Source organism: Oryctolagus cuniculus, chromosome 19, assembly GCF_964237555.1.
Source record: "Oryctolagus cuniculus chromosome 19, mOryCun1.1, whole genome shotgun sequence".
Classification (NCBI taxonomy): Eukaryota; Metazoa; Chordata; class Mammalia; order Lagomorpha; family Leporidae; genus Oryctolagus; species Oryctolagus cuniculus.
Window position 1 is genome coordinate 64,845,287 of NC_091450.1, and position 26,553 is coordinate 64,871,839.

Sequence of the window (26,553 nt, forward strand, 5' to 3'; positions counted from 1 at the left end):
ACAGTAGGGTAGCCAGTATATGAAACAATGTTCATATGGATGCAAACATCACGAGTGGCAGTCTGGACCTGCTATACCAAAAGAGTAGCCACAGCATTAAGTGAATATAGCACTGTAATCCATAGATGCTAATAGATTTCACAGGTAGCATTACACCCTCTGAACATCCAACAGGATGCAGGTGGAAACAGGCAGGAGACCTCATGTATAGAATTCTGTGTAAGTACATATACATGCTACAACCTGGATAACCCTTGAAAATGTTACACAAAGTGAAAGAAGCCAGGTGCAAAGTGTCAAATGTATTATTCTATGCATCAGAAATATTCCAAATGGGATCTCCAGAGAGAATGTGGGGGAGTGGATGCCAGGCATTGTAAGATAGAAATGGAGAGGCCAGTGCCACGGCTCACTAGGCTAATCCTCCACCTTGCAGCGCTGGCACTCCAGGTTCTAGTCCCAGTCGGGGTGCCGGATTCTGTCCCAGTTGCCCCTCTTCCAGGCCAGCACTCTGCTGTGGCCAGGGAGTGCAGTGGAGGATGGCCCAAGTGCTTGGGCCCTGCACCCCGTGGGAGACCAGGATAAGCACCCAGCTCCTGCCATCAGATCGGCATGGTGTGCCGGCCGCGGCAGCCATTGGAGGGTGAACCAATAGCAAAGGAAGACCTTTCTCTCTGTCTCTCTCTCTCACTGTCCACTCTGCCTGTCAAAAAAAAAGAGATAGAAATGGAGAGTTTATCAAAATATTCTAGAATTGGGGATGATTGAAAACTCTGCAATATAACAAATGTATGCCTAACAGTGGTAGATTTTATGGTAGCTGAATTTTACTTCAATAATAATAGCAATAATGTGTTTTTTCACATTATCATGCCTCAGTTTCTTATTTCTATAATAGCAACATATTTCTACTGATTGTAAAGGCAGAGAAAGGAAGAGGGGGAACCAGTGAGAGGGAGATTTCCCATCCTCTGTGTTACTATACTAATGCCTGCAACAGCTTGGCCTGGGCCAGCCTTAAGAACGAAGAATAGACCTTAATTCAGGACCCCCACATTGATGGCAGTATTTTCCAATCTTTCTCCCAGGAATTGGAAAGAGGAAACTGAACTGCGATGTTTGCCCAGCCAGTGATATAGAGTATGTCTTTACAAGCAGTATCTTAATCCTAGTGCCAAATATCACCCTCACTCCTCTCTTGTTCCCTGCATCTTTATCCAACAGTGCATCTCCAATTAATAGTGAGTGGCCAGAATGTGGTGCTGACGATCCATTGTGACAAACCTCAGATGAAAATTTTGAATTTGTCAATGGCTTTTAGCAGAAATGAGGCAGAGGTAAGTGATGTACCCATGTGGAAAGACTTCTGTCAACTTAATTGGAAATGTTTTAAGGAATTTGCAGGTAGAGGGATCTGTAGCTGAGATCTGGCTCCAGTTCTCACATCAGGGGGACCTGGGCAATACTCACTCCACCTTGTTTTGTACATCAGCAGCAAGTGGAAATGCAATGCTTTCCTCACAAGTTGAATGCATTTGAAATAATAATCATCCCACCACATGTGAATTCAGTGACATCAGAGGGTTCCAACCTGATAACTCCTTTGCTCTAATAAGTATGAGGAAGTATTACTTGTATACTTATTTAGTCTCTATAGAAATCAGAACAATTCTCGGTTCAGGGAAGAAAGCCTAAGCCACTGATTCCATCTTTCTAAGAGTAAAATATTCTCTATATGCATATATTGTGGGTCTAAAAACCAAAAGTCTTCAGAGGGAATGCTAAGTATTAAAGAGTGGATTCCAGGAAAGCCATTCAAATGAAGACTCAAGTCTTGTACTTCTCTTGATATCCTAAAGGATAGTCTATGTCGCCGGAGTAGTTTCATGTCATACGGAAGAATGCTGCAGACGCCTGTGCACTTTGCTCCTGATGATCCAGGAGTGCAGTCCTCTGTACAGGCAAATGATGCTGCAATGAATACTTCTCTGGTTCACTGATAGCTCTGCATGAACCAGTGAAACACAAACATTCAAACCTGGCTAAAAAAGAGCCTAGGGTGATTACTGAGGCCATAAACAAGAGTGTCAATTTGTTAAGTCAACAACAGGAGTCACTGTGTACTTACTCCTCATGTAGGATCTCTGTCCTTAGTGTGCTGTACATTGTGATTTAATGCTATAACTAGTTCTCAAACAGTATTTTTCACTTTATGTTTCTGTGTGGGAGAAAACTGTTGAAATCTTTACTTAATGTATGCTAAACTGATCTTCTGTATATAAAGAGAATCGAAAATGAATCTTGATGTGAATGGAAGGGGAGAGGGAGTGGGAAAGGGGAGGGTTGTGGGTGGGAGGGACATTATGGGGGGAAGCCAATGTAATCCATAAGCTGTACTTTGGAAATTTATATTCATTAAATAAAAGTTAAAAAAAAAATAAACCTGGCTAAAAAGGTACTGCCTGTCCCTCTCCTGTAGGTGTGTTTGCTTCTGCTTACACTGCTGTCTCAAGGATTGTAGTGAGAATGAAATGCCATCACGTGTAGAGTACTTAGCCAGAGGCCTGGCATATGCTACTCAAGTAGTTGTTACTGTTATAATGATCTTTTACTAGCACTGCCCAAGCTCATCCTTGTGTGAGATTGAGATATGTGACTTTGTGTTCCCCATGATTGTCATTTTGACAAGGAAGGTTTTGATATATATTACTCTCTGCCACTGAATGTCAAGTCCACTGACACAAGAAAATAAATTTTAAAAGAAACCTTTCATTCATCTCACAAAATGATACCATTATACAGTGTCTTTGGGAGACAGTGTAGGGTGGGTAGAGAGGCTTTAGAAAGTATTCAATCCATTCCACTTCTTCCTCTACTTGAAGAGGAATATTCAGCATCCCAATGTCAGTCCACTTGCCTCCCCAAGTTAGATAAGTCCAGCAGCTGAACTGAAGAAACCTGGACTCCAGGAGAGTCCCCTAAGTCTGAGGTTCATGAAAGCTGGTTGGGAATGGAAGCCAAGAGAGTGAGAAGGTGAGTGTTCCCACCACAGTATCAGCTTGTACTGCACATGCACACGGTGGATCACCAGGCAACACAAAAGCATGCTCAGTGTTAACAGTGATTTTTAGTGGAATTCAGCCATCATTCAATAAGGTTCAACCATATAAGAAAAAAAATCTATCAGTTAACATTGCATAAGAACTACCACTGGGCCCTGTTCAACTCTATATGTGTTGGAACCAAAGGAAAACATCTAAAAAGTAGCATCAGCTTCATATCTATTCTAGACATAGATGGTGACTATGTGTATGCAGGAGAATACAGATAAACTATTGGAGTGCCTTGGTATCTTTAAAATGATCTCTTTTGGGTTTAGAACAAAACATGCAAGTGACAAGTAGGAAATGCTGTATTTAATGACATTGAAAACAAAACAATGCCCCCAAAGTCTGAGGAAGGACTTAGGATGTAGGGAGGTCTAACTGATTTTAGTAGTGTGAAATGGCAACATGCTGCCGTGTGAGGGAAAAGAAGCCATTACAACATTGAGTAGAGCCAAAAATATTTTGAGACAGAACAGGACACAAATTATTATTTTTTTCATTCTGTACTTGCTTTACTCTGCTTTCTGACCCTACACTATTTAATGGCTATAGAAAGGCTTGCAGAAACCCAGAGAAGAGCATCTTGGTAGTTTATCATGTGACATGTCTCCCTGGAGGAAAAGCCTGGAGACCCATTTTAACAGAAAGGCAGGGTGAGTGACTTCCTGAGAGTGCTTTGAGAAAATAACACTTGTTTGGAAATGAATTCTTCCTTAGTGTTTTCCACCACAGGGAGGGAGGGAGAGTGGGAAATGTGCTTAGATTTTCCTAGTGGAAAATGCAGGTGTTTAAAATCAGCACTGGGCGCGCTGCTCCTGAGAATGAGGAATGAGTTGGTGGTGCCTTTAAGAAGGGACCAGGTATCCTTGGCAACAGGAAGTCAACAACTCCTAACATTCCAGTACCGGCCATCTTCTCATTCTGCTATTGCTACTTCCAACAGTTACTTGGCAAGCTGGCAAGCAGGGAGTTCATTTTCTCACTTGTGACAGTGACTGAGTAATAAGAAGTCGCTTAAAAGCTGAGTGTTGATCACTTAATAGTGACAGGATTTTGATTGAAGACTTTGAAGTTCTGTGGGGTGTTTCCCAACAGTAAGTTCAGAAATATGGCTGTTGTCATCCCCCAGCCCTCATTAGAGCTATTGAATGTCATTTGTTGTAACTCATTCTGTTCTTGGGTATCTTCCACCTAGTCTCTGGAGCCCCCTGGTCTGCCAGAACCATCAGAATGGCAGTACCACTGAGCCCTTCGTCCGATCCAGCCAATAAAAATAATATGGTTGTGTGTAACCAGGCATCGCGTTGCCGACTAGCAGAGAACCAGCGGGAAATACAAGATCTGAAAGAGATAGTTCGTCATTTCAGCTTCATCCTCCACCAAGAGGAAAACAGTGAGTTCCATAGGTCCTCTCACTAAAGTGGTAAATGATGATTTGGTCCCTCTGAGAAAATAAAGGCTTTCTAGGTTTGGTTCTTCCCTTTATCCTAAGAAAATCCATTGTTACAATACTCTGAGAACTGTATAAGCTATTTTCATGTCAATTTGGAATAACCAAGGCACTAGTTCAACAACTTTTCCATGTTTCCTTTAAGTGTGGGGTGAGATGTCAGTTAACTGGCAACCTCTTTGTCCTGTACCAGCTGGTGTGGGTTTCATGTATGGGGCTAATGAACTTCTACTCAATTCAAGCTTCTTTTGAGTTCCAGTTGGCAAATCCTTGTGCTGGTCACACAGAGAAATGTGAAGAGTCCACAAGATCTCTGTTATAGGTGCTAATGGAGTCTGTGCTGACATTGTGGTACTTGTAAATGACATTGTCTAGACCAGGGACTGCCCTGGTCAGGGGGAAACCCACTCATGGAACAAAAGCTCTTCTCGAAGAGGAAGAAGGCTCCTGAGTCTTTGCGGTAGCACAGAGCAGAATGTAGAGCAGGGACTCGGAGACCCTCCCTGGGCTTTTCTCCAACTTGCCAATCTCTGCATGCCTTAGACCCCTCCTCGGTTCCCACAAGTGCTGTCATAATTCCTACCTCTGTAAATTGTTGCCATGAAATATGGGATATATTTTTTGTACAATATGTAAGGCAATTCCTGGCCTGGAGTAGATTTATTCATTCCTTTTCATTTTTTTTCTAATTTAACAGGAGCTGTATTAGTAGGTGTGTATATTTCTTTCAGGGCCTTTGGGTGTTTAGCACTGTTTTTACACAATTCTACTTAGCTGTGATTTTGTCTTTGGAAACTCCCCAAACATGAAAGTTGAACTTCTCAGCACAGAAGAACCACTATCCCCAGTGCTAGTGTACTTTACCAACCATACTGGAGGTCACTGCTTCATGCTACAAGTTAGTGCTTGACTTAAAAATCTGCAAGGTGTGCTAACTACTCTGCCATGATTCAGTCACAGCTTAGTGGAAGGGAATTCTGATTCTGTCAAATACCAGTTGAACTGCCTTGTCAGGTCACCATTCACCTTGAAACACTGTTCACTCTAAATGGGGGATTATCAGATATCCTGTTGTTGGGAGGTGGAGAGACAAAGATGAAGAAATGCTTACCTGGAGCATGGTACTAGAGTGGCTCCTCCCTAGAGACAGTGACCTCGGCTGCGTGTCCAGCTGTCCACTGAGGCACGTGTGTCTGTTTCAGATTATGGTGAGGGCCAAGAGGTGATTCAATCCAGGCTAAGGGAGAAGCCAGCACTTGGAACTCCACAGCTTGAGAAGCTGGCACCTGCCGAGTTCAAGTAAGTGGGGCTTCGGGCATTACAAGCAGGAGGAAGATATATGTGGTATCAGTGAAGTGGGCCAGCTCAGCTGGGGAAACAGACTTGCATCAGGAGAAGGGCAGGAATTTACATGTTGGGGACCTATCTCATAAATATTTATAAAACATGTGCACAACAATGAAAATACTACATGATGGGCTGTGGTGCTTATCAAAGCTTCCTTTCCTCTTTCAAAAAACAAGGAATTTCTTGAGTTCAAATTCTCATAACTAACCAGAGGATAGTGAGCAACGCATGGCGTGGTATGCACATGATGTGTTGTCATCACCGTGTCATTCTCTCTAGATCACCATCACCTCCTGATTGAGGATATTGTCTAAGATTGACCCTGCCAGCCTTTCATTTCTTTCTGAAGAACACCAGTAACAAGGGACATGCATCTGAGTGCGCCTTGGTGTTCAGTCACTGCAGTGGGCTATGTGTTTTACTTGGAAATGCCTGTGGTTGAAGTTAGCAGCTAAAGGAGCTGTTGTGTGTGGGGGATGAAGGAAGAGTCCTGGCAATGTGGACTGAACACAGGGTCACCCTCTAACACAGGGGAAGCTCTCGTTTTGTCTTCTTCACCACAAGCATTTACCCGAACCTGTCAGTGCTGCTGTTTGCAGGGCTCTGTGAGAGAATTCTCCATGAAATCTGTTGAAATACAGAGATGGTATCATGCACATATTTCTATCCTTACATTTTCTCTCCTGTCCTACCTTAGGAAATGCCATGTAAATAAGGCACGCACCCGCAAGCGGTGCCGGCTACGTAAGAAGTCAAGAAAACAGACACAGATTAGTCATCTCAGCCTACATCCCAGAGCCCTCCTCACCCAGCATGACCCTGACAGCCACCACAAACGGGGCTTGCTGGAGCCACTGGTTGTTCACGTCAGGCTGGAAAAGCATCTTGTCTACAAATGTAGCCTGGGTAAGGGGACCTCAGGCTCTGATTTCAGAAAGTCTCAAATTTACAGGAGACTCCACTTCCCTGCAGGAGACATTTTCCTGCTACCTTGTTTTCATTGAGATATCTGTGGCCATGACATGATCAGGAATTCTGGATGAGAACTAGAGTGAGAAACGCACAGGCTTGAAGTTCCTAGCATTGCAGAAGTCTCCATTTTCCCCAGTGCAGGTGGCCTTTGATCAAGATGCTGTATCCATCCAGTTTGAAAGGACAGGAAGGGGGTTGGGGCAGGTGGCGGCTTGTAAGAGGGAGATTGAGCCCTGTGCTGAGAGTGAAAGGGCCCACCTGTGTCCTCAGCACTGTTTTCACTGATTGTAGAAAGATCGTTGATTTCTGTATTTCTGTTTCCTCTTCTATGGAGTGGGCCCATGAAATGTTTGCCTGGCAGTTGTGGCATTGCCATTAGGAACAATTACACATGTATTTTAAATAAGACACAGCCTTTGCCATGTGGCATCGTTACATATACTTGAGGCAGTAGAACCTGTCTCTTGATGATCTATGCTTGCACACTGCCAGAGGCATCTTGTCTACATCTCTGTTGCAGACATAACCCACATTTCTCCAAACATAGCCCATCCTCTGTATCTTTTAAGTTCTCTTCTTCCAGCTCATTATCCATCTAAACCTAGGACATAAAATTGAAGCCACTCCCATACTTCCAAGATTTCCAGAGGCAACAATGACCACTGTAGCTTGTAGTGGTCATGAATGACAACTGTTTCTGTGAAGCATCGAAGACTAATCTTGAGAAGAAATTGAATATATCTCATCCTCAGTCTCACCTCAGTGTATAGATTCCTCTAAGTCATCTACATCCTGGCATTCTAACAGGAGAAAAGTGAATAACTTTTAATTCTTTTAGAATGCAGATAGGGTAGTTTCCCAGAATTAGCGGGGAAAAGATGAGGTTCATTGTTTTCAAGACAAAGAGGTCTGGATATTGATTTTCATGCCAAGAAGGTTTTGCTCAAAGGGTCAGCACATGAAATATTTCTCTCACAGTATGCCATTGTCAAATAGAGTTTATGGGTATTACTGTGTCATTGTTGGGAACTGGATTGCACATGTACTAGGACCTCCCTAATTTGACCGTCCCTGTTGGAATTTATTTGCAGCAAAAGAAATGACGCAAATGAAGGGTGGTTGCTGGGACTTAATCTGCCCCAGGTAAGACTAAGGAATCATGGATATTTCATTGATATTGACATCTGGGGACTAATATTTTAGGGAGAAACTGAATATGCTGAATGGAAGGATTTCACACACCCTAGGTGATCACACTGTTTCTCTATGAAGAGTATTATTGTAATCATTTTCGCACCCATAGAGATTGCCATTTCTTCCTCAAACACCCATGTGGTCTCCATTAGGTTGCTTCAGATCAACTGGACTTTACAGGGGTCTCCTGCAGTTATTACTTCTGTTGTGCATAGATTAAAAGACAGGGTTCCTTATCTTCTTCTTCTTTTTTTTCTCATCTCTGTGTTTATGGAGATGGCTGATAGAAAGAAGTACAGGGGAAAATACCATACCAAAATGTTAGAAAGACAGCAGGGTGGCCACAGAACTAGAAGCCCACTGTGCTGTAGCAGGTATATTACCACACCTGAGATTAGTAATATTCAACTGATTTTGTCGAATGTGACAAACACTATTTGTTCTGCTTGTATCTGAGTGTCATGAGGATTCCATTACTGAGCATCACAGCTCTTTGTTCTTCAGCTGGAATCCTGGCCATCTTCCAACACCATCTCTCCATCCTTTTTCTGGTGCCTCCACCTGTAGCTCGTGCTGTGCCTCCACGTCCTGCAGTTCCTCACTTTGCTCAGCAAGGGGAGGATCCTGCTCAGACAGCTGTTAGCTGAAAGGCCCATTTTCATTGGTGGCAGAATCAACCTGCCTGTGATGCAGGCCTGATAGGGCCCTCTGGTACCTTAACTACCATGATAACTTCTCCACCCTTCCTAATCCAGCAGGATCAGTGGGTGCTTTCCACCTCAAGTAGAGCCTGAGTTGGTACCAGGGCTGATCATGGGTGAATATTGTTGGTGCATCGTCATGAAAGCCAAGCTGGTTATGCAGCAGCATTATCCTGGTGGTGGCTGGACGATAGTGCTGGAAGAGTGCTCGTGGTGCACAAGGTTTGGAGGTGAGTACACCAACCGGGGGGATGGTGCTTCCAGTGCCACTTAGGGTAAGGAGTAAACCCCAGCATACTTGCCCTGCTCTCACAAAGACCCTGGCGTGGTTGGGAAATGGATGGGCTGCTCTAGTTGGACTAGAAAGGAAAGCCTAAGAACCCCCAGAGGGAGTTTGAAACAAAGATGTCATGTGGGTCTACACCTGTGTGTTCACCCAGTAGCTCTGCTTCCCCAAAGGGTGGTTTTCCTCAGCACACTGCTGTGCTGCAGCTCCTCTAGCAGGGGTGACAACATGGCAGCAGTTTGTGGATCCCAGTGTGGTGTGCATCAGCCCTGTGCACATGGCATGGTGTGTTCCAAGCCTACACTTGTACTAGTGGATCCTAAGTGGCCAGTGGCAGTCTTCCTTGTGAGATCCCTGTCCCAGTCACATGCTATGACACACTACCTGTAGGGGCCACTATCATCAAAGCTACCCTCTCCACTCGTGATCTCACGAAAGACCCAAAACCTCTAAACTGAGACACAGCATGTCACTCTCCCACATTGAGTTGATGTCACTCTTTCCTTATCTAGAGCCCTTGGCCATACCACTGATTGCCATGTGGAGGGAACCAGTCCGATCATTATGATTCTCACAGGTCCCTAACATTTGGGGTCTGTTCATGACCCTAAAAACCCCTATGGGAATAGGTTCCAGGGCTTTCCCCATCCAACCTATGGCACACTGCAACATGAGAACCACAAAGGCCTGGCTGTCAGTTGTGGGGAGGCTCTTTAGGGCAGCTGTTGAGGAAGAAACCAGCTGGGCCATTTGCAGTGATCCCACAGGGCCAAACAGCAGCTGATCCCTTTTGGAGTTTGGGGATGCCTGATATGCAGGAGGCAGGCAGACTGGAAGAGAGAAGTGGTCCCCTGTTAATGGGCAAAGGCCACCAAGACAGCTGTCAGCAGGCATCTCCCTGGGCCTCTGGGGCTGTTCTGACCTATAATTGGGCTCTTTGTCTCACAGCAACTTCCCTATCTAAATTTTATTGTAGTCTATGGGAATTCCCTTGAGGACAGAGTGCCACATGAAGCCAAACCTGTGTAAGTCTACAGATGGATGGAGGGTTCTTTGGTATGGACATTTGGAGGTAGAAGGCATGGGGAGGAGAGAATGGGCCCCACGGAGTAATTACCCCCTCAGAGCTCATTCTGACGACTCTGGTAGCTCCACTTTTCTCCATGTGCTGAGGTGGATCCCCACCTCCCACCTCCATTGGACATCTGCATGTGGTGGCCTGGGATCCAGTCATGTTTCCAGGCCATTGCTGCTTTCACAGCTTGTGTGGCCTCCATAAAAATTGGGGAGCCCTTCCCTAGGCCTCTCTGCTTCTCCTTCCTCAGTGTCCCCATGGGACTTTGATAAGGACGGAAGTGGCCAATGTCTTGGGTCATGCCCCAGTGCTGAAGGAAATGGGGCCAGGAGTCCTGCATTGAATCTGCATCCTGTTGGGTCTGTCCATTCCCTGTGAAGGCTCACTTTGTCTCAGAATGGGAAGTTCACAGTCCAATGGCTCTTAGATGATGGCATGTTTTCAATGAATGACAGACCCTTTCTTCCTGCTAGGAAAGCCAGGTGGGACTGGGGTGGACAGGAATGCCTGTGTGTTAAACCCTCATCCTTTCCATCTCCCCTCTACATTTGCACTTCAGATTGTGTGAAAGCCGATCTCTAGCTGAAGGGCATCGCATCATGGCATGCACACACCTTGCAGATGCACCTTACATGTGGCATGCCTCCTGGGGGGACAAGCTGGAAATACTGTTCCAGGCCTGGGCCAGGGTCCAGCAGCCCTTAGCCCAGCAGTCCATCCACTGGATAGAGGCCATTGAGGGTGAGTGTCCCACTGGGAATCTTGCTGCAGCCCTTCTGGAGTTCCTGCATTCACCGTAACATCCTTGGCCCTCTGGTGAAAGGTGTGATGTGGTGGGAAATCCTAAGGGCACATGTGGATGGATGGAGGCAGGTGTGAGGATGGAGTTTGCAACATAACGATAGCATGGGTCTACACCTTTGTGTTAGCCTCATATCCCTGGGTCACAAACACCTTTGTCCTCAAAGCCCCTGTTGGGTCTCCTTGCCTGAGGCCCCTGCAATGGCCATGGAGCCTTTAAAATGCATGTGGCATGGTTTCTGCCAGGCCTCCACTTGGGATAATGGAATTGTTTTTGTGTGCAGTGGCAGTCTTTCTTGTGAGATCTCTGCCCTAGCCACATGCCATGACACTGCATGGCTGCCAGGGTAGCTGCCATCATGACCAGCTTTCAGCACATGATCTTACCCAGATCTCCCTGAACCAGTCTATACTCTGTCTTCCATGTTGACTTCACACCTCACTGATGTAGAACCCTTGGCCATGTCTTGAAGTTCCATCTTGAAGCATCCAGTGTAATTTTCATGCCTATCAGGCTACCCTGCAAACCCTGCAAACCCTGCATAACTGCAAGGACTCCAATGAATGGGAGACTCGTGGGTTACACTTGTCCATCCCAAATACCCTAAGGCATTTGACCCTTAGAGCCCATAGCTCCCATTAGTTGATGTACAGGGGGGAGGCAGTTGGTATGAGCCTCCTATGTTGTATTTATTCTCTTAGAGCACACCTGACACATAGCCAGGGACCCTTAGTGAGGAAAGTGGCTGACCACTTGTGGAACATCAGGATGCCTATTGTGTGGGATAACATGCTACCCAGACAGGGAGGGAGGTCTCCATTTATTGACAGAGGACTTGCCACTGTAGGCATGACCTCCTGGGAATGAGACAGTTGCTAACAGAGGCAGTGCCACAGGCAGACAGCATAGAAGTCCTCAGATGCTAATGGGACATTGCACAGTACTTGTACTTTACTTTGCCATAGCATTTGCATGTCATCTCATTTACCATTTCCTGCTCATTTTTCTCCTTTGCAGGGTATGATACCTCCTCCCAAAAGGACGAAGTGGTATCTGCAGACAGAGCTGAGGTTATCCCCAGGTAAATCTACAGATGGGCTGAGGGTATTTTTGTATGGACATGTGGAGGTGGCAGACACGGAGAGGAGAGAAGTGCCCTGAGAGCCATTTATACCACTCAAAGGTCCTCCCATGAAGACTCCGGGAGCACCTCTTGGAAAATCCATGTGCTGAGTCAGGCCCCAAACACTGTGTCCTTAACCTCGCTGGACAACTGCATAAGTTCCCCTGGGAATGAACTGCTTCTGTGTGGCATTCATAAACTTGTCCCTCATCCACATCCCTGCAGTACAATGACAAAGACAGGGAATGTCCAATGCCCTGACACACTCCACAGTGCTCACAGAAATGGGCACACAGTCCCAAGGTGGTCTGGGGTATTAAAGTGCTTTAGCTTTATTGGGACATTGAGCGCCAAGGGGATTCTATTCCCTGAAACTAGACAACTGGCTTCTGGCAAGCTTGTTCTTTCCTGTCCCAAGGGTGCTGGAAGAGGGGCACCAGAGCCCTTTGCTCCTGATGTGCCTTCTGGCCTTTAGCTGACAGCATCCTCTGCTCCTGTGTTTCTGTCTAACCCTCTCTATGTCCTGCTGGGTCTGCCCTATCTTTGTGAAAACTCACTTTGTCTGAACAAGGGGAAGATCTAGATTGGATGGCTCATAGAGGATGGTCCTGTCCCTTTGATTAACAGACCTTTCTGGACTGCTAGGAAGGTTTGGTGGAACTGGGTTGGAACTGAATGACCTTGTGCTGAGCCCTCATCTTTTCCACCTCTTCCATCCTCCCCTCTGCATTCACACCTCAGGGTGTGTGGAGATCCACCCCCACTGGAAGGGCCAGACACCATCGTGCCCATCCTCAAAGAAGATGGATCCTACCTGCTCTGTGGATTTTGGGCTGATGAGCCTGAAGCACCAGCCCAGGCCTGGTCTGAGACTGTGAAATGTACAATCCAGCAGCCCCTCTGCTGTGCTGAGGCCATTGTGGGTGAGTCCTCTGATTTGACTCTTGCTGCAGACTTGCCAAATCTCCTGAGTGCACCCCAATGCACTGCTTGATCTAACCTGCCAAGGACAGGTGGTGATGTGAGAGGCTGTCCCCTGGCTACATCTGAGTGGACTATGGGAGAACCCTGGATGGAGTTCAAAGCACAGATGTAGTGTCATCAGGTGTTTCTTAACCTCAGAGCCCAGATTATGCTCTGTATTCCTGCACTGGACCCATCCATGTCTATGTAGCAGAGGCCAGAGTGATGGCATGGCTCCAGCTATGCAGCCTGTGCTCACTCATGCTTGTGAATTGGATGAGCAGGATGCCTTTGGGCAGTGGCAGGCTTCCCTGTGAGACCCCTGCCCCAACCATGTGACATAACACTGCATGCCTGATGGGAACTGTAATCATGGCTACTTTCTCGGCCTGAGATCCTAACCTGATGCCCCTGAACTAGGCCATGCTGTCTCTCTCATTCCCGTTCTATTGTCATCACTCCTCATCTGGAACCCTGGGCCATGTGCAGAGGGTTCCACCCTGGGGTAGCCTCTGCTGACCTTTTGCCTGTCAGGATCCACTAAGTGCCACAGTGCTACATGGAATCAAAATGTTCCAGTGTGTGTGAAGATCTATGGGCTTCACATGTTTATGTTGTGGCAGGGTGCTCATATGAGCCTGGGACTAGCCCCATGTTGTGCAGTCAGTCTCTTAGAGCACACAGACTGAGGACCCAGATGGCTGATGGCTGCTTCCCCCTTGTGGAAGACCAGGATGCCTAAAGTGTGGGATACCACACTCCCCAGATGGGGAGAGAGTTCTCCTTGGGTTGGCAGTAGACTTGCCACTGCAGGCCATGTCCACATGGGTGTGAGGCTCTTATTAGCATAGGCAGTGAAACAACCAGGCAGCATGGGTGTCCTTGGAAGCTCCGTGACAGTGGGCAGCCCCTGAGCTTTATGATGCCATCTCATTTACATGTCATCACACTTACCACATCCGGCCCCAATGGCCCTTTTTGCAGTGGAAGACCTTTCCTACAAAAAGGAGGAAGGGGAGGTGGCAACTGCAGTCCAGACCGAGCCTATCCCCAGGTAAGTCTACAGATGGGTTGAGGGTGTTTTATCATGGCCATCTGGATAAGGCAACACTGGAAGGAGGGAACGTTTCCTGTGAGCCATTTATACCATGGAAAGCTCCTCCCACAAGACTCTGGGAGCAACTCTTGCAAGCACCCTGTGCTGTAGTGGGCCTCAAACACTGTTCAGGTCAGCCACCTCTCTCCAACTTCCATTGGACAGCTGCATAAATTTCTCACAGAACCAGTCACCAGTCCGGTTTATTCCTAATGTACTGTTTCATGCGGCCTCCATTAAAAGTGTCCCTTGCTGGCGCCATGGCTCACTAGGCTAATCCTCCGCCTTGTGACGCCAGCACACCAGGTTCTAGTCCCGGTCGGGGTACCGGATTCTGTCCTGGTTGCCCCTCTTCCAGTCCAGCTCTCTGCTGTGGCCAGGGAGTACAGTGGAGGATGGCCCAAGTACTTGGGCCATGCACCCCATGGGAGACCAGGATAAGTACCTGGCTCCTGCCATCAGATCAGCGCAGTGCGCTGGCCACGGCAGCCATTGGAGGGTGAACCAACGGCAAAGGAAGACCTTTCTCTCTGTCTCTCTCTCTCACTGTCCACTCTGCCTGTCAAAAAAAATAAATAAATAAAAATAAAAGTGTCCCTCATCAACATTGATGCAGTATGTTGATAAAGACAGGGAATGTCCAATGCACTGACACGCTCCACAGGGCTGACAGAAGTGAGACTCAATCCCGAGGTGGTTGAGGATACTAAAGTAGTTTAGCTGGGTGGCAGAATTCCATAAAGCTGATTCTTTTCCCTGAAGCTAGAGAAGTGGCTTCTGGCCAGCTTGTCCTTTTCTGTCCCCAGGGTCTGAGAATGGGTGCTAGAGACCTCTGCTCCTCTGCATGGCTTCCGGCCTTCCTTCTGTCTTCCTGTGCAGTCTTCCCTAAGTTCTACTGAGTCTTCCCTATCCATGTGAAAACTCACTTTATCTGAACCTGGGGATGATCCAGATCAGATAGCTCTTAGAGGATAATCCTGTCCCTGTTGGGTAACAACCTTTCAAACTCCTTGCAAGATTTAGTGGGACTGGGTTGGAACTGAATGACTTTATGTTAAGCCCTCATCTTTTCCACCCTCCTCTCCTCTCTGCACTCACACCTCAGGGTGTGTGGAGATCCACCCCCACTGGAAAGGCCAGATGTCATCCTGCCTATCCTGAAGGATGACAGATCCTACATGCTCTGTGGATATTGGGCTGATGGGTCTGAAACACCAGTGCAGGTTTCTGCTGAGCCTTGGCACCTTACAACCCAGCAGCCCATCTGCTGTGCTGAGGCCATTGTGGGTAAGTCCTTTGATTTGAATCTTGCTGTTGCCCTACCAAAGCTCCTGAGTGCACCCCAATAACCCTGGCCTGCTTTCTGTAACTCCCCCAGGGAAGGTGGTGATGTGGCTGTCCCATGGCTACATCTGAATGGACAGAGGCAGAACCCTGGGTGAAGGGGAACAAAATAATTGTGGGCAGGTGTCTCTTAACCTTGGAGTCCCAGGTTATGTTCTCCTTTCTGGCACTGAAACCAGCCAAGATGCTGCACCAGAGTCAAGTGTGATGGCATAGCCCCAGCTTGAAGTCATACACATGACAGGTTTATTCTAGGCCTACCCATGGAAGAGTTGGATGCCTTTGGCCAGTGCCAGGATCTCCTGTGAGACATCTGTCCCAACTATGTGTCATGACACTGCATGCCTGCCAGGCCAGTTATAGTCCTGGCTATGTTCTTGGCCTGAGACCTTAACCAGATGCCCGTGACCTGGGCCATTCCTTCCCTTGTTCCCCTTGTGGTGACTGCAGTCCTCATCTGGAATCCTGGGCATGTTCTGAGGGTTCCATCCTGGGGTAGCTGGTGCTGGCCTCGTGCCTCTCAGGATCCACCAAGAAGCACAGTGTCTGCATGGCACCAGAAGGTTCCTGTGTGTGTGAAGCTCGATGGGATTCATATGATCATATGGCAGCAGAGTGTATGAGCTAGGGAGCCCCACTCTAGTGGCTGTTGAATGGGACAAGTCTTCCATCATGTGGTTGGTCTCTTAAAACATTCAGACAAAAAGGCCATTGACTGACATGGTTGAAAGTGACTGACTATGTATGTAAGATCAGGATGATATGTGTGGGGTGTCACACTCCCCAGACAGGGAGGGAATTCTTTTTGGTAAATGCCATCTCATTTACCATGTCCTGCCCCATTTGCTTTCCTATGCAGTAGAAGATGCCTCAAACCAAAAGGAGAAAGGAGAGGTGGCATCTCCAGACCTGGCCGAGGCAAACCTCAGGTGAATCTACAGATGGATTGAGGGTGTTTTAGTATGGACATGTGGAGATTGCAGACACGGGGAGGAGAGACTGTGCCCCATGAGTCATTTCCTCCCATGAAATCTCTGGGAACACCTCTTGCAAGCTCCATGTGCTGAGGTGGGCCCCAAACACTGTCCAGTTCACCACCCCCTTAACCTCAATTAGATACCTCTCTAAGTTTCCCTAGGAGCCATTTAACTGTCCAGGTCATTCCTCATGCCCCTGCTCCTGTGTGTCCTCAATAAAATGTCAGGCACCCCTCCTTCAGCCCTCTGCTTGTCCCTCATCAGCATCCCTGCAGTATAGTAATTAAGATAGAGAATGTCCAGTGCACAGATACACTCCACAGTGCTGCAGGAAATGGGACTCAATACTAAGGTGGTCTGGGGTGCCAAAGTGCTTTAGGCGGTTGGGAGCATTCCACACAAAGGGGCTTCTTTTCCCTGAAACTAGACAACTGGCTTTTGGTCAGTGTGTCCTACTTTTCTATCTCCAGGGAGCTGTAAGGGGGGGCACCAGAGCCCTCTGACCTCAGTGTGACTTCTGGCCTTCTGCTCCCAGCCTCCTCTACTTCTATCTCCTGTCCTTTCCTCTCTGCATTCTACTGGGTCTGCCCTATCCATGGGAAGGTGCTTTTTGAACATGAGGGATATCAAGATCACAATGCTCTTGGAGGATGGCCCCATCCCTATTGGATGAAAAATGCTTTCAGAATGCTAGGAAGGTTAGATGGGTCTGGGTTGGAACTGAGTGACTTTGTGTTAAGCCCTCAACTTTTCCACCCCTCTCATCTTCCCCTCTGCATTCACACCTCAGGGTGTGTGGAGATCCACCCCCACTGGAAGGGCCAGATGTCATCGTACCTATCCTCAAGGATGATGGGTCCTACATGCTCTGTGGATTTTGGGCAGATGATGATGTTGAAGCTCCAATCTGGGCCTGTGCTGGGGCCTGGAACCCTACAACCCAGCAGCCCATCTGCTGTGCTGAGGCCATTGTGGGTGAGTCCTTTGATGGGAATCTTGCTGAGACCTGCCAAACCTCCTGAGACCACCCCAATAACTCTGACCTACTTGCTGTAACCCCCCAGGAAAGGAGGTGATGGGTAGGCAATCACATGGCTACATCTGTATGGACAAATGCAGAACACTGGGTGGGGCTACAGCACACATGTCATGTAGGCAGGTGTTTCTTAACCTCAGAGTCCCTGGGAGGGAGTTTTCCTTTGGTTGGCAAAGACTTGCCATTGGAAGCGTGTGTTCCTGGACATGACACTCTTTTTAGCACAGGTAATGCCACAACTAGACGGCATGGATGTCTCTGTAAGTTGTGTGATGGGGGGCAGTACCTGAGCTTTACTGTGCCATCGCATTTGCATATCATCCTGGTTACCACATCCGGCCCCATTTGTACTCTCTGCAGTGGAAAACCCCTACCACCAAAAGGAGGAAGTGGAGTTGGCATCTACAGACCAGGCCGAGGCTATCCCCAGGTAAACGTTCAGATGGGTTCAGGGTGTTTCAGCATGGACATCTGGAGATTGCACACAGGAAGGAGAGAATGTGCCCCAAGGGCCATTTATACCATTCAAAACTCCTCCCACAGAGACTCTGAGAGCAGCTCTCCAAACCTCCATGTGCTGTTGAGGTCCCCAAAGACTGTCCAGTCAACTCCCCCCAACATCCACTGAACACCTGCATAGTTACCTTGGGAACGAGTCAGCAGTCCAGGTCATTTCTAATGCCGCTGCTTCTGTGTGGCCTCCATTAAAGTGAGAGGCCTCTCCCTTGGCCCCTCTTCTTGTCCTTCATCGGCATCCCTGTGTTACATTCATAGACAGGGATTCCAATGCCCGGATGCATGCTACAGTGCTGATGTAATTAGGACACATCCTGAGGTAGTCCGGGGAGCTCAGGTGCTTTAGCTGGGTGGCAACATTCCATGACAAGGGGATTCTGTTCCCTGCAACTAGACATCTGGCTTCTGGCCAGCTTGTCCTTCTCTGTCCCCAGGGGGTTTTGAGAGTGGGCACCAGAGCCCTCTGCTCCTCAGTGTGTCTTCTGGCCGTTGGCTGCCAGCCTCCTCTCCTTCTGTCTTCCTGTCCCATACTCTCTGCCTTCTGCTGGGTCTTCCCTATCCAATGAAGGCTCACTTTGGATCAGGGGAGGATCTAGATCATATGGCTGTTAGTGGTTGGTCCTGTCCCTATTGGATGACAGATCTCTCAGATTGCTAGGATGGTTTGGTGGAAATGGGTTGGAACTGAATGACCTTGTGTTAACCCTTCATGTTTTCTACCTCTTCCATCCTCCCCTCTGCATTCACACCTCAGGGTGTGTGGAGATCCACCCCCACTGGAAGGGCCAGATGCCATCGTGCCTGTCCTCAAGGATGATGGGTCCTACCTGCTCTGTGCATATTGGGCAGATGAACCTGAAGCACCAGACCAGGCCTGGGCTAGGGCCTGGCACTTTACAACCCGGCAACCCCTCTGCTGTGCTGAGGCCATTGTGGGTGAGTCCTTTGATTTGATCTTGCTTCAGACCTGCCAAACCTGATTGTACCTCAGTGACACTGGCCTGCTTGTTCTAACCCCCAGAGAAAATGTCCTGATTTGGTAAGAAGTCCCTTAGCTCAATCTAGATGGTCTGAAGTAGAATCTTGGTGGAATTTGTAGCAAAGATGTATTACAGGCAGGTGTCTCATAACCTCAGAGCCCAAGGTTATGCTCCATTTTCTGGCACCAAAGCCGGTCATGTCGGCACCCGAGGCAGGTGTGGTGGCATGGATCCAGCGATATATACTATGCTCATGCATGGGGCGGGTTTTTTTCCTAGGCCTTACTTGGTAGAGTGGGATGTCTTTGGCCAGTTGTAGGCTTCCCTGTGAGACCTCTGCCCCAACCATGGCTAAGATACTGCATGCCTGCCAGGACAGCTGTAGTCTTGGCTTACCTTCTCAGCCTGAGTTCTTAACCACACCCCCGCTAAACAGGACCACACTGTCTCTCTTATTTCCTTTGTGTGACATCACCCCTTATCTGAAGCCCGGGACCATGTACTAAGGGTTCTATCTGAAATTACCCATGCTGGCCTCGAGCCTCTCAGGATTCACTAAGGGGCACGGTGTCTGCATGGCACCAAAAGACTTCAATGGTGTGAAGCTCCTTGGGTTTCCCATGTTCATATTGCAGCAGAGTGTGTGAGCCTGGGAGTCTCCTACATTGGCTGCTGTGTGGGACGGTCCTCCCATTGTGTGTTTGGTCTCTTAGAACATATCTGACTCACAGGCCAAGGACAAAAAATGTTGAAAATGGCTGACCAATTGGGAAGGTTAAGGTTCCTGTTGTGTGTTGTGAAACACCCCCAAAAGGAGGTAGAGCAGCATTGTTAGTCAGAGGACTTGAGCATTACTGGCATGTCCTCTTGTTAATTAGGCTGTCACTATCCAAGGCTGTGCCACAACCAGACAGTACAGATTTACTCAGAATATGGTGGGACAGTTGTGATACCTGTGCCTTACTAGCCCATTGCATTTGCATGTCATCTCATTTACCATGCCCTGCCCCATTTGCACTCCTTTGCAGTGGAAGACTCCTCAAACAAAAAGGAGAAAGTCAAGGGGGCATCCTCAGATCAGGCTGAGGCTATGTCCAGGTAAGTTGACAGCTGGCTCCAGGGTTTTTAGTATGGTATGGCTATCTGGTGATGGCAGAAATGGGGTGAGAAAAAGTGCCCTGTGAGATTTTTAAAACATTCATTGCTCCTCCCCAGGAAGACCTGGCACACCTCTTGAAATCCCCATGTGCTGAGTTACACTGTGCTGCTGCCCAGGTCACTGCCCAGTTATCTTCCCCTGGACACCTGCATAAGTTTCCCTGGAAACCAGTCACCTATCTAGATCATTCCTAATACCACTGCTTCTGTGTGCTTTTCCTAAAAAGTGAAGGGCCACTCCCTCAGCCCCACTGCTTGTCCCTCATCAGCATCCCTTGTCCTTTTCTGTCTCCAGGGGTTGACAAGAGGTGCCCCAGGGCCCTCTGCTCTTCAGCATGCCTTCTGACAATTGCCTACAGCCTCCTCTCCTTCTATCTTCCTGTCCCATCCTCCCCGTGTTCTGTTGGGTCTGCACTGTCCATGTGACGGTTCACTTTGACTGCACCAAGGGAGGCTCTAGATCAGATGGCTCTTAAGGGACGATCTTGTCTCTGTTGGGTGACAGACACTTTTGGACAGGGAGGAAGGATTGGGGGGACTGGATTGCAACTGAATGACTTTGTGTTAAGCCTTCCTCTTTTCCTCCCCTCTTGTCCTGCCCTCTGCATTCACACCTCAGGGTGGGTGAAGATCCACCCCCACTGGAAGGGCCAGATGTCATCGTGCCTATCTTCAAGGGTGACGGATCCTACCTGCTCTGTGGATTTTGGGCTGATGAGTCTGAAGCACCAGCCCAGGCCTGTGCTGAGCCCTGGCACCTTGCAACCCAGAAGCCCATTTGCTGTGCTGAAGCCATTGCGGGTGAGTCCTTTGATGTGACTAGCTGCAGACCTGATAAACCTCCTGAGTGCACCTGGTCACCCTGTCCTGCTTTCTTGAACACTGCTGGAAAAGATTGTGATGGGGTAGGCTGAACCATGGGGCAGATCTAGATTGACAGAGACAGAACCTGGGGTAGAGTTTGCTGCACTAATTTAGGCATGTGTTATTTAACCTGAGATCCCCATGTTATGCCCCATGCTCAGCAATGAATCTGACCATGTCACTGTGCCCAAAGCAGGTGTGATGGCTTGGCCCGGGCTTTGGAGCCTGTGCTCATTCATGTGACAGGGTTTTCTTCCAGGCCTCCACTTGAAGAGTGGGATGCCTTTTATCAGTGCAGGCTTCCTTGTGAAACCTCTGCCCCATTTGGTTACCAAGACACTACATGCCTGCCAGGACAGCTATTCTGGCTACTTTCTCAGCCTGAGATCTCCACCAGATCCTGCTGAGTAGGGTCACACTCTCTCACGTTCCCACTGTGGTGATGTCATTCCAAATCAGGAATCCTCAGCCATGTATTGAGGGTTCCATCCTGAAGTAGTCAGTGCTGGCCTCGTGTCTATCTGGATGCTCTAAGGGGCAAAGTGTCTGCCTGGCACCGAAAGACTTCAGTGCTGTGAGCCCCTATTGGATTCACATGTTCATATTGCAGCAGAGTGTGTGTGCCTGGGAATCTCCCACTTTGGATGTTACATGGGATGGTCCTCCCATTGTATGTTTGGTCTCTTAGAACATATCTGGGCCGGCGCCGCGGCTCACTAGGCTAATCCTCCGCCTAGCGGCGCCAGCACACCGGGTTCTAGTCCCGGTCGGGGCGCCGGATTCTGTCCCAGTTGCCCCTCTTCCAGGCCAGCTCTCTGCTGTGGCCAGGGAGTGCAGTGGAGGATGGCCCAGGTGCTTGGGCCCTGCACCCCAGGGGAGACCAGGAAAAGCACCTGGCTCCTGGCTCCTGCCATCGGATCAGCGCGGTGCGCCGGCCGCAGCGTGCCGGCCGCGGCGGCCATTGGAGGGTGAACCAACGGCAAAGGAAGACCTTTCTCTCTGTCTCTCTCTCTCACTGTCCACTCTGCCTGTCAAAAAAAAAAAAGGAACATATCTGACTCACAGGCCAAGGACACATATGGTTGAAAATAGCTGACCACTTGTGGAAGATCAGGATGCCTGTTTTGTGTTATGAAAAACTTCCCAGGTAGGGAGGGAGGGCTACATTATTAGACAGAGGACTTGCCATTCCAGGCTTGTCCTCCTGTGAGTGAGGCTGTGGCTAACACAGGCAGTTCCACAACTTGACAGCATAGGTGTCTTCAGAAGCTGTGTGACGGTGGTGCCTTACTTTATGCCATCTCATGTACATGTCATCCCATTGACCACATCCTGCCCCATTTGCACTCTCTGCAGTGGAAGATCCCTCCTGCAAAAAGGAGGAAGGGGACTCAGCATCTGCAGAGCAGGCCGAGGCTATACCCAGGTAAGTCGGCAGATGGGGTGGGGGTTATTTATTATGGACTCCTGGAGATGGCAGACATGGGGAGGAGAGAATGTGCCCCATAAGCAATATTTACCATTCAAAGCTCCTCCCATGAATATTCTGCGAGTACCTCTTCAAAGTTCCATGTGGTGAGGCTGGCCCCAGGGGTCTGGGAGAGGGACACCAGAGCCCTCTGCTCCTAGAATGCTTTCTGGCCTTCTATTGACAGCGACCTCTCCTTCTGTCTTCCTGTCCCATCCTCTCTGCATCCTGCTGTGTCTGCCCAATCCTGTGAAGGGTCTCTTTGTCTGAACAAGGGGAGGATCTAGATCAGATGGCTCTTAGAGAGTGCTCCTGTCTCTATTGGTGAAAGACTCTTTCTGAGAGCTAGGAAGGGTTAGCAGTGCTGGGCTGCAACTGAATGACTTTGTGTTAAGCCCTCATCTTTTCCTCCCCTCTTGTCCTGCCCTCTGCATTCACACCTCAGGGTGTGTGGAGATCCACCCCCACTGGAAGGGCCAGATGCCATCGTGCCTATCCTCAAGGAAGATGGATCCTACCTGCTCTGTGGATATTGGGCTGATGAGCCTGAAGCACCAGTCCAGGCCTGGGCTGGGGCCTGGCACTTTACAACCCAGCAGCCCATCTGCAGTGCTGAGGACACTTTGGGTGAGTCCATTGATATGATTCTTGTTGCAGGTATGATAAACCTATGAGCATCCCAATGACCCTAGTTGCTTGCTCTAAGCCCCTGGGGAAAGGTGGTGTTGTAGTAGGCTTTCCCCAGGGCTACATCTGGATGGACTAAGGCAGAACCCTGGGTGGGGTTTGCAGCATGGATGTAGTCTAGGCAGGTGTTTCTTGCCCCAGCCCTGTGCCATGACCCTGCCATTTCTCCCAGGAAATCTGTACTCCCGGCTACCTTCTCAGCCCAAGATCTTAACCAGATGCTCTTGAAGTGGGCTGTTCATTCTCTTGTTCCCCTGGTGGAGACTGCACTTCCCCTCTGGAACACTTAACCATGTACTGGGGGTTCCATCCTGAGGTTGTCAATGCTGGCCCCGTGCATCTCGGGATCCACTAGGACCACAGTGTCTGCATGGCACCAAAAGGCGCCTGTGTGTGGGAAGCTCTATGGGTTTCCCATGTTCATTTTATGGCAGGGGATAGTAACCAGGGAGTCCCCACATTGCCTGCAGGATCAGATGAGCCTCTAATTGTGCAGTTGAACACTGAGACACCTAAGAGAGCCAGGGGATTGAATGTGGCTGACCCCTGTGGGAGATCAGGATGCCCGATGAGTGAGTTGACACACTCTCAAACAGGGAGGGAGATTTCCATTGTTGGGCAGGGGACTTGTCAAAACATGCATGTCCTTATGGTTTGGTTCTGTTGCTAACCAAGATAGTACCACAACCAGACAGCATAGATATTCTTGGAATCTGGTGTGACAGTAGGTGGTACCTGTGCTTTAGCATACCCTCACATTTGCTTATCATCTCATTTGCCGTGTCCTGCCCCATTTGCACATCTTTGCAGTGGAAGAGCCCTCATTTCAAGAGGAGGAAGGTGTGGTGGCACCTGCAGACCAGGCCGAGGCTAATCAGAGGTAAACCTAGAGATGGGTTGAGGGGGCTTTACTAGGGACCCCTAGAGATGGAAGACGTGGGAGAAGAGAAATTGCCCCACTCAAATCTCTTCCTACAAATGCTCTGGAGCACCTCTTGAAGGCTCCATGTGCTGAGGTGGACCCCAAATCCTGCCAGATGCCATCACTTATCCTCCTTTGGACACCTGCACAAATATTCCTGGGCCCAGTCTCCCGTTGAGGTCATTCCTCGTGCCACTGCTTCTGTGTGGCCTCTCTAAAAACTGAGGGCAACTCCCTCAGCCCCTCTTCTTTTCCTTCATTAGCAACCCTGCAATACGATGATAAAGACAGGGATGCACTGCACAGTTCTGGCAGAAATGGGACCCATCCTGGGGTTGTCTGGGCTGTTGAAGTACTTTCCCTGGGTTGGAGCATTTCACATTAATGAGAATCTTTTCCCTGAAACTAGACAACTTGCTTCTGGCTGGCTTGTGCTTCATTGTCCTCAGGGGGCTGTGAGAGTGGGCACCAGCACCCTGTGCTCCTCCTTCAAGCCTTCTACTGACAGCTTCCTCTCCTCCTATCTTCCTGTCCCAGCCCCTCTGCATTCTAATGTGTCTGCCCTGTCCATGTGAAGGCTCATGTTGTCTGAACCAGAGGATGATTTAGATCAGATCGATCTTAGAGGATAATCCTGTCTCTTGGGTGACAACCCTTTCAGACTGCTAGGAGGGATTGGTGGGACTGGGTTGGAACTGAATGACCTTGTGTTAAGCCCTCATCTTTTCCACCCCTCCCAGCCTCTGCTCTGCATCACACCTCAGGGTGTGTGAAGATCCACCCCCACTGGAAGGGCCAGATGTCATTGTGCCTATTCTCAAGGATGATGGGTCCTACATGCTCTGTGCAATTTGGATGGATGATCCTGAAGCACCAGTCCAGGCCTGGGCTGGAGCCTGGCACCCTACAACCCAGCAGCCCATCTGCTGTGCTGAGGCCATTGTGGGTGAGTTCTTTGATGTGAAACTTGGTGCAGGGCAGCCAAACCACAGGAGTACACCCATAAACCCTTGGCCTGCTTTCTGCAACACTCTGGAAAAGGTCTGAAATCTTAGGCTATCCACTAGACTTCATTGAGGTGGACTGAGGCAGAACCTTGTGTGGAGTTTGCAGCAACTGTTTAGTGTAGGCAGGTGTTTCTTAACCTCAGAGCCCAGGTTATTCTCCACTTTCTGGCACCAAAGCCGGCTGTGTCACTGTGCCTAAGGCAGATGTTGTGGCATCGATCCACCATGAGCCTGTGCTCATGCATGCGACAAGGTATTTTTCTAAGGCTCCTCTTGGAAGAGTGGGATGCCTTTTGCCAGTGGCAGACTTTTCTGTGAGACCTCTGCCCCAGCAATTTGCAAAGACAATGTCTGCCCACTAGGCCAGCTATACTTCTGGTCACCTTGCTGAACTGAGATCTTAATCACATCCCTTTGAACAGGGCCATACTGTCTCTCTTATTCCTACTGTGGTGATGTCATACCTCATCTGGAACCCTGGACCATGTCCTGAGGGCTCCATCCTGTGGTAGCCAGTGCTGGCCTATTGCCTCTCAAGGTTCACTAAGGGACACAGTGTCTGCATAGCACCAAAAGTCTTAGTAGTGTGAAGCTCTGAGGGGTTCACATATTCATATTGCAGCAGGGTGTGTGAGCCTGGGAGTTCCCACCATGGCTGTAGGATGGGATGAGCTTCTCATTGTGTGGTTGGTCTCTTAGAACATATCTAACTCATAGGCCAAGGGCCCATATGATTGAAAACAGCTGACCACTTGTGGAAGATCATGATATGCCTGTTGTGTGTGATGAAACACTCCCAAGAAAGGGAGGGCTGCATTGTCAGGCAGAGGACTTGCCATTGCAGGCCTGCCCTCCTGGGAGTGAGGCAGTGGCTGACCAAGGTCATGTGACCACACCTTTCTTAGGAAGATGCTAGAATATGGTGTGGTACCTGTGCTTTACTAGGCCATCGCATTTGCATGGCATCTCATTTCACATGTCCTGCCTCATTTGCATTTCTTTGCAGTGAAAGATGCCACCTACCAAAAAGAGAAAGTCATGTTGGCAACTGCTGATTGGGCTGAGGCTACCTCCAGGTAAATCGACAGATGTGTTCAGGGTGTTTTAGTATGGACATGGGGAGATATCAGACGTGAGGTGAGAGAATGTGCCCTTTGTGTGATTTATATCATTCAGTTTTCCTCCCACAATGACTGGATGCACCTCTTGAAAGCTTCATGTGCTGAGTTGCACTGTAACACTGTCCTGCTCACCGCCCATTTACCCTCAGTGGACCCCTGTATAAATTTCCCTGGAAACCTGTCACCTGTCTAGGTCACTCCTAATGCCACTACTTCTGTGTGGCCTCTCTAAAAAGTGAGGGCCTCTCCTTTGGTCCCTCTGCTTGTCCTTCATCAGCATCCCTGTGGTGCAATGGTGAGACAGAGAGTGTGCAGTGCCTGATGACACCACAGTACTGATGGAAATAGGACCCATCC

At 48.7% G+C, this 26,553-nt stretch overlaps 1 protein-coding gene across 16 annotated transcripts in view; it reads left to right on the plus strand.

The window, feature by feature from the left end:
* LOC103346711 (uncharacterized) overlaps positions 1-26,553 on the plus strand; it is a 107,250-nt gene that overhangs the window by 75,238 nt on the left and 5,459 nt on the right. For 10 of the 16 annotated variants that reach the window (XM_070064713.1, XM_070064724.1, XM_070064710.1 and 7 more), the window contains 24 exons: positions 1,225-1,337; positions 3,660-3,760; positions 4,303-4,500; positions 5,760-5,856; positions 6,602-6,810; positions 7,968-8,019; positions 8,826-9,001; positions 10,034-10,082; positions 10,692-10,873; positions 11,952-12,015; positions 12,799-12,980; positions 14,005-14,074; positions 15,222-15,403; positions 16,320-16,384; positions 17,223-17,412; positions 17,834-17,903; positions 18,744-18,925; positions 19,998-20,067; positions 20,747-20,928; positions 22,348-22,417; positions 22,905-23,086; positions 23,957-24,026; positions 24,809-25,014; positions 26,082-26,151. In XM_070064713.1, the coding sequence (XP_069920814.1) occupies positions 1,327-1,337; positions 3,660-3,760; positions 4,303-4,500; positions 5,760-5,856; positions 6,602-6,810; positions 7,968-8,019; positions 8,826-9,001; positions 10,034-10,082; positions 10,692-10,873; positions 11,952-12,015; positions 12,799-12,980; positions 14,005-14,074; positions 15,222-15,403; positions 16,320-16,384; positions 17,223-17,412; positions 17,834-17,903; positions 18,744-18,925; positions 19,998-20,067; positions 20,747-20,928; positions 22,348-22,417; positions 22,905-23,086; positions 23,957-24,026; positions 24,809-25,014; positions 26,082-26,151 (2,930 nt within the window). In that variant the 5' untranslated portion in view covers positions 1,225-1,326. The other 6 variants (XM_070064722.1, XM_070064723.1, XM_070064719.1 and 3 more) reach the window with 5 other exon arrangements.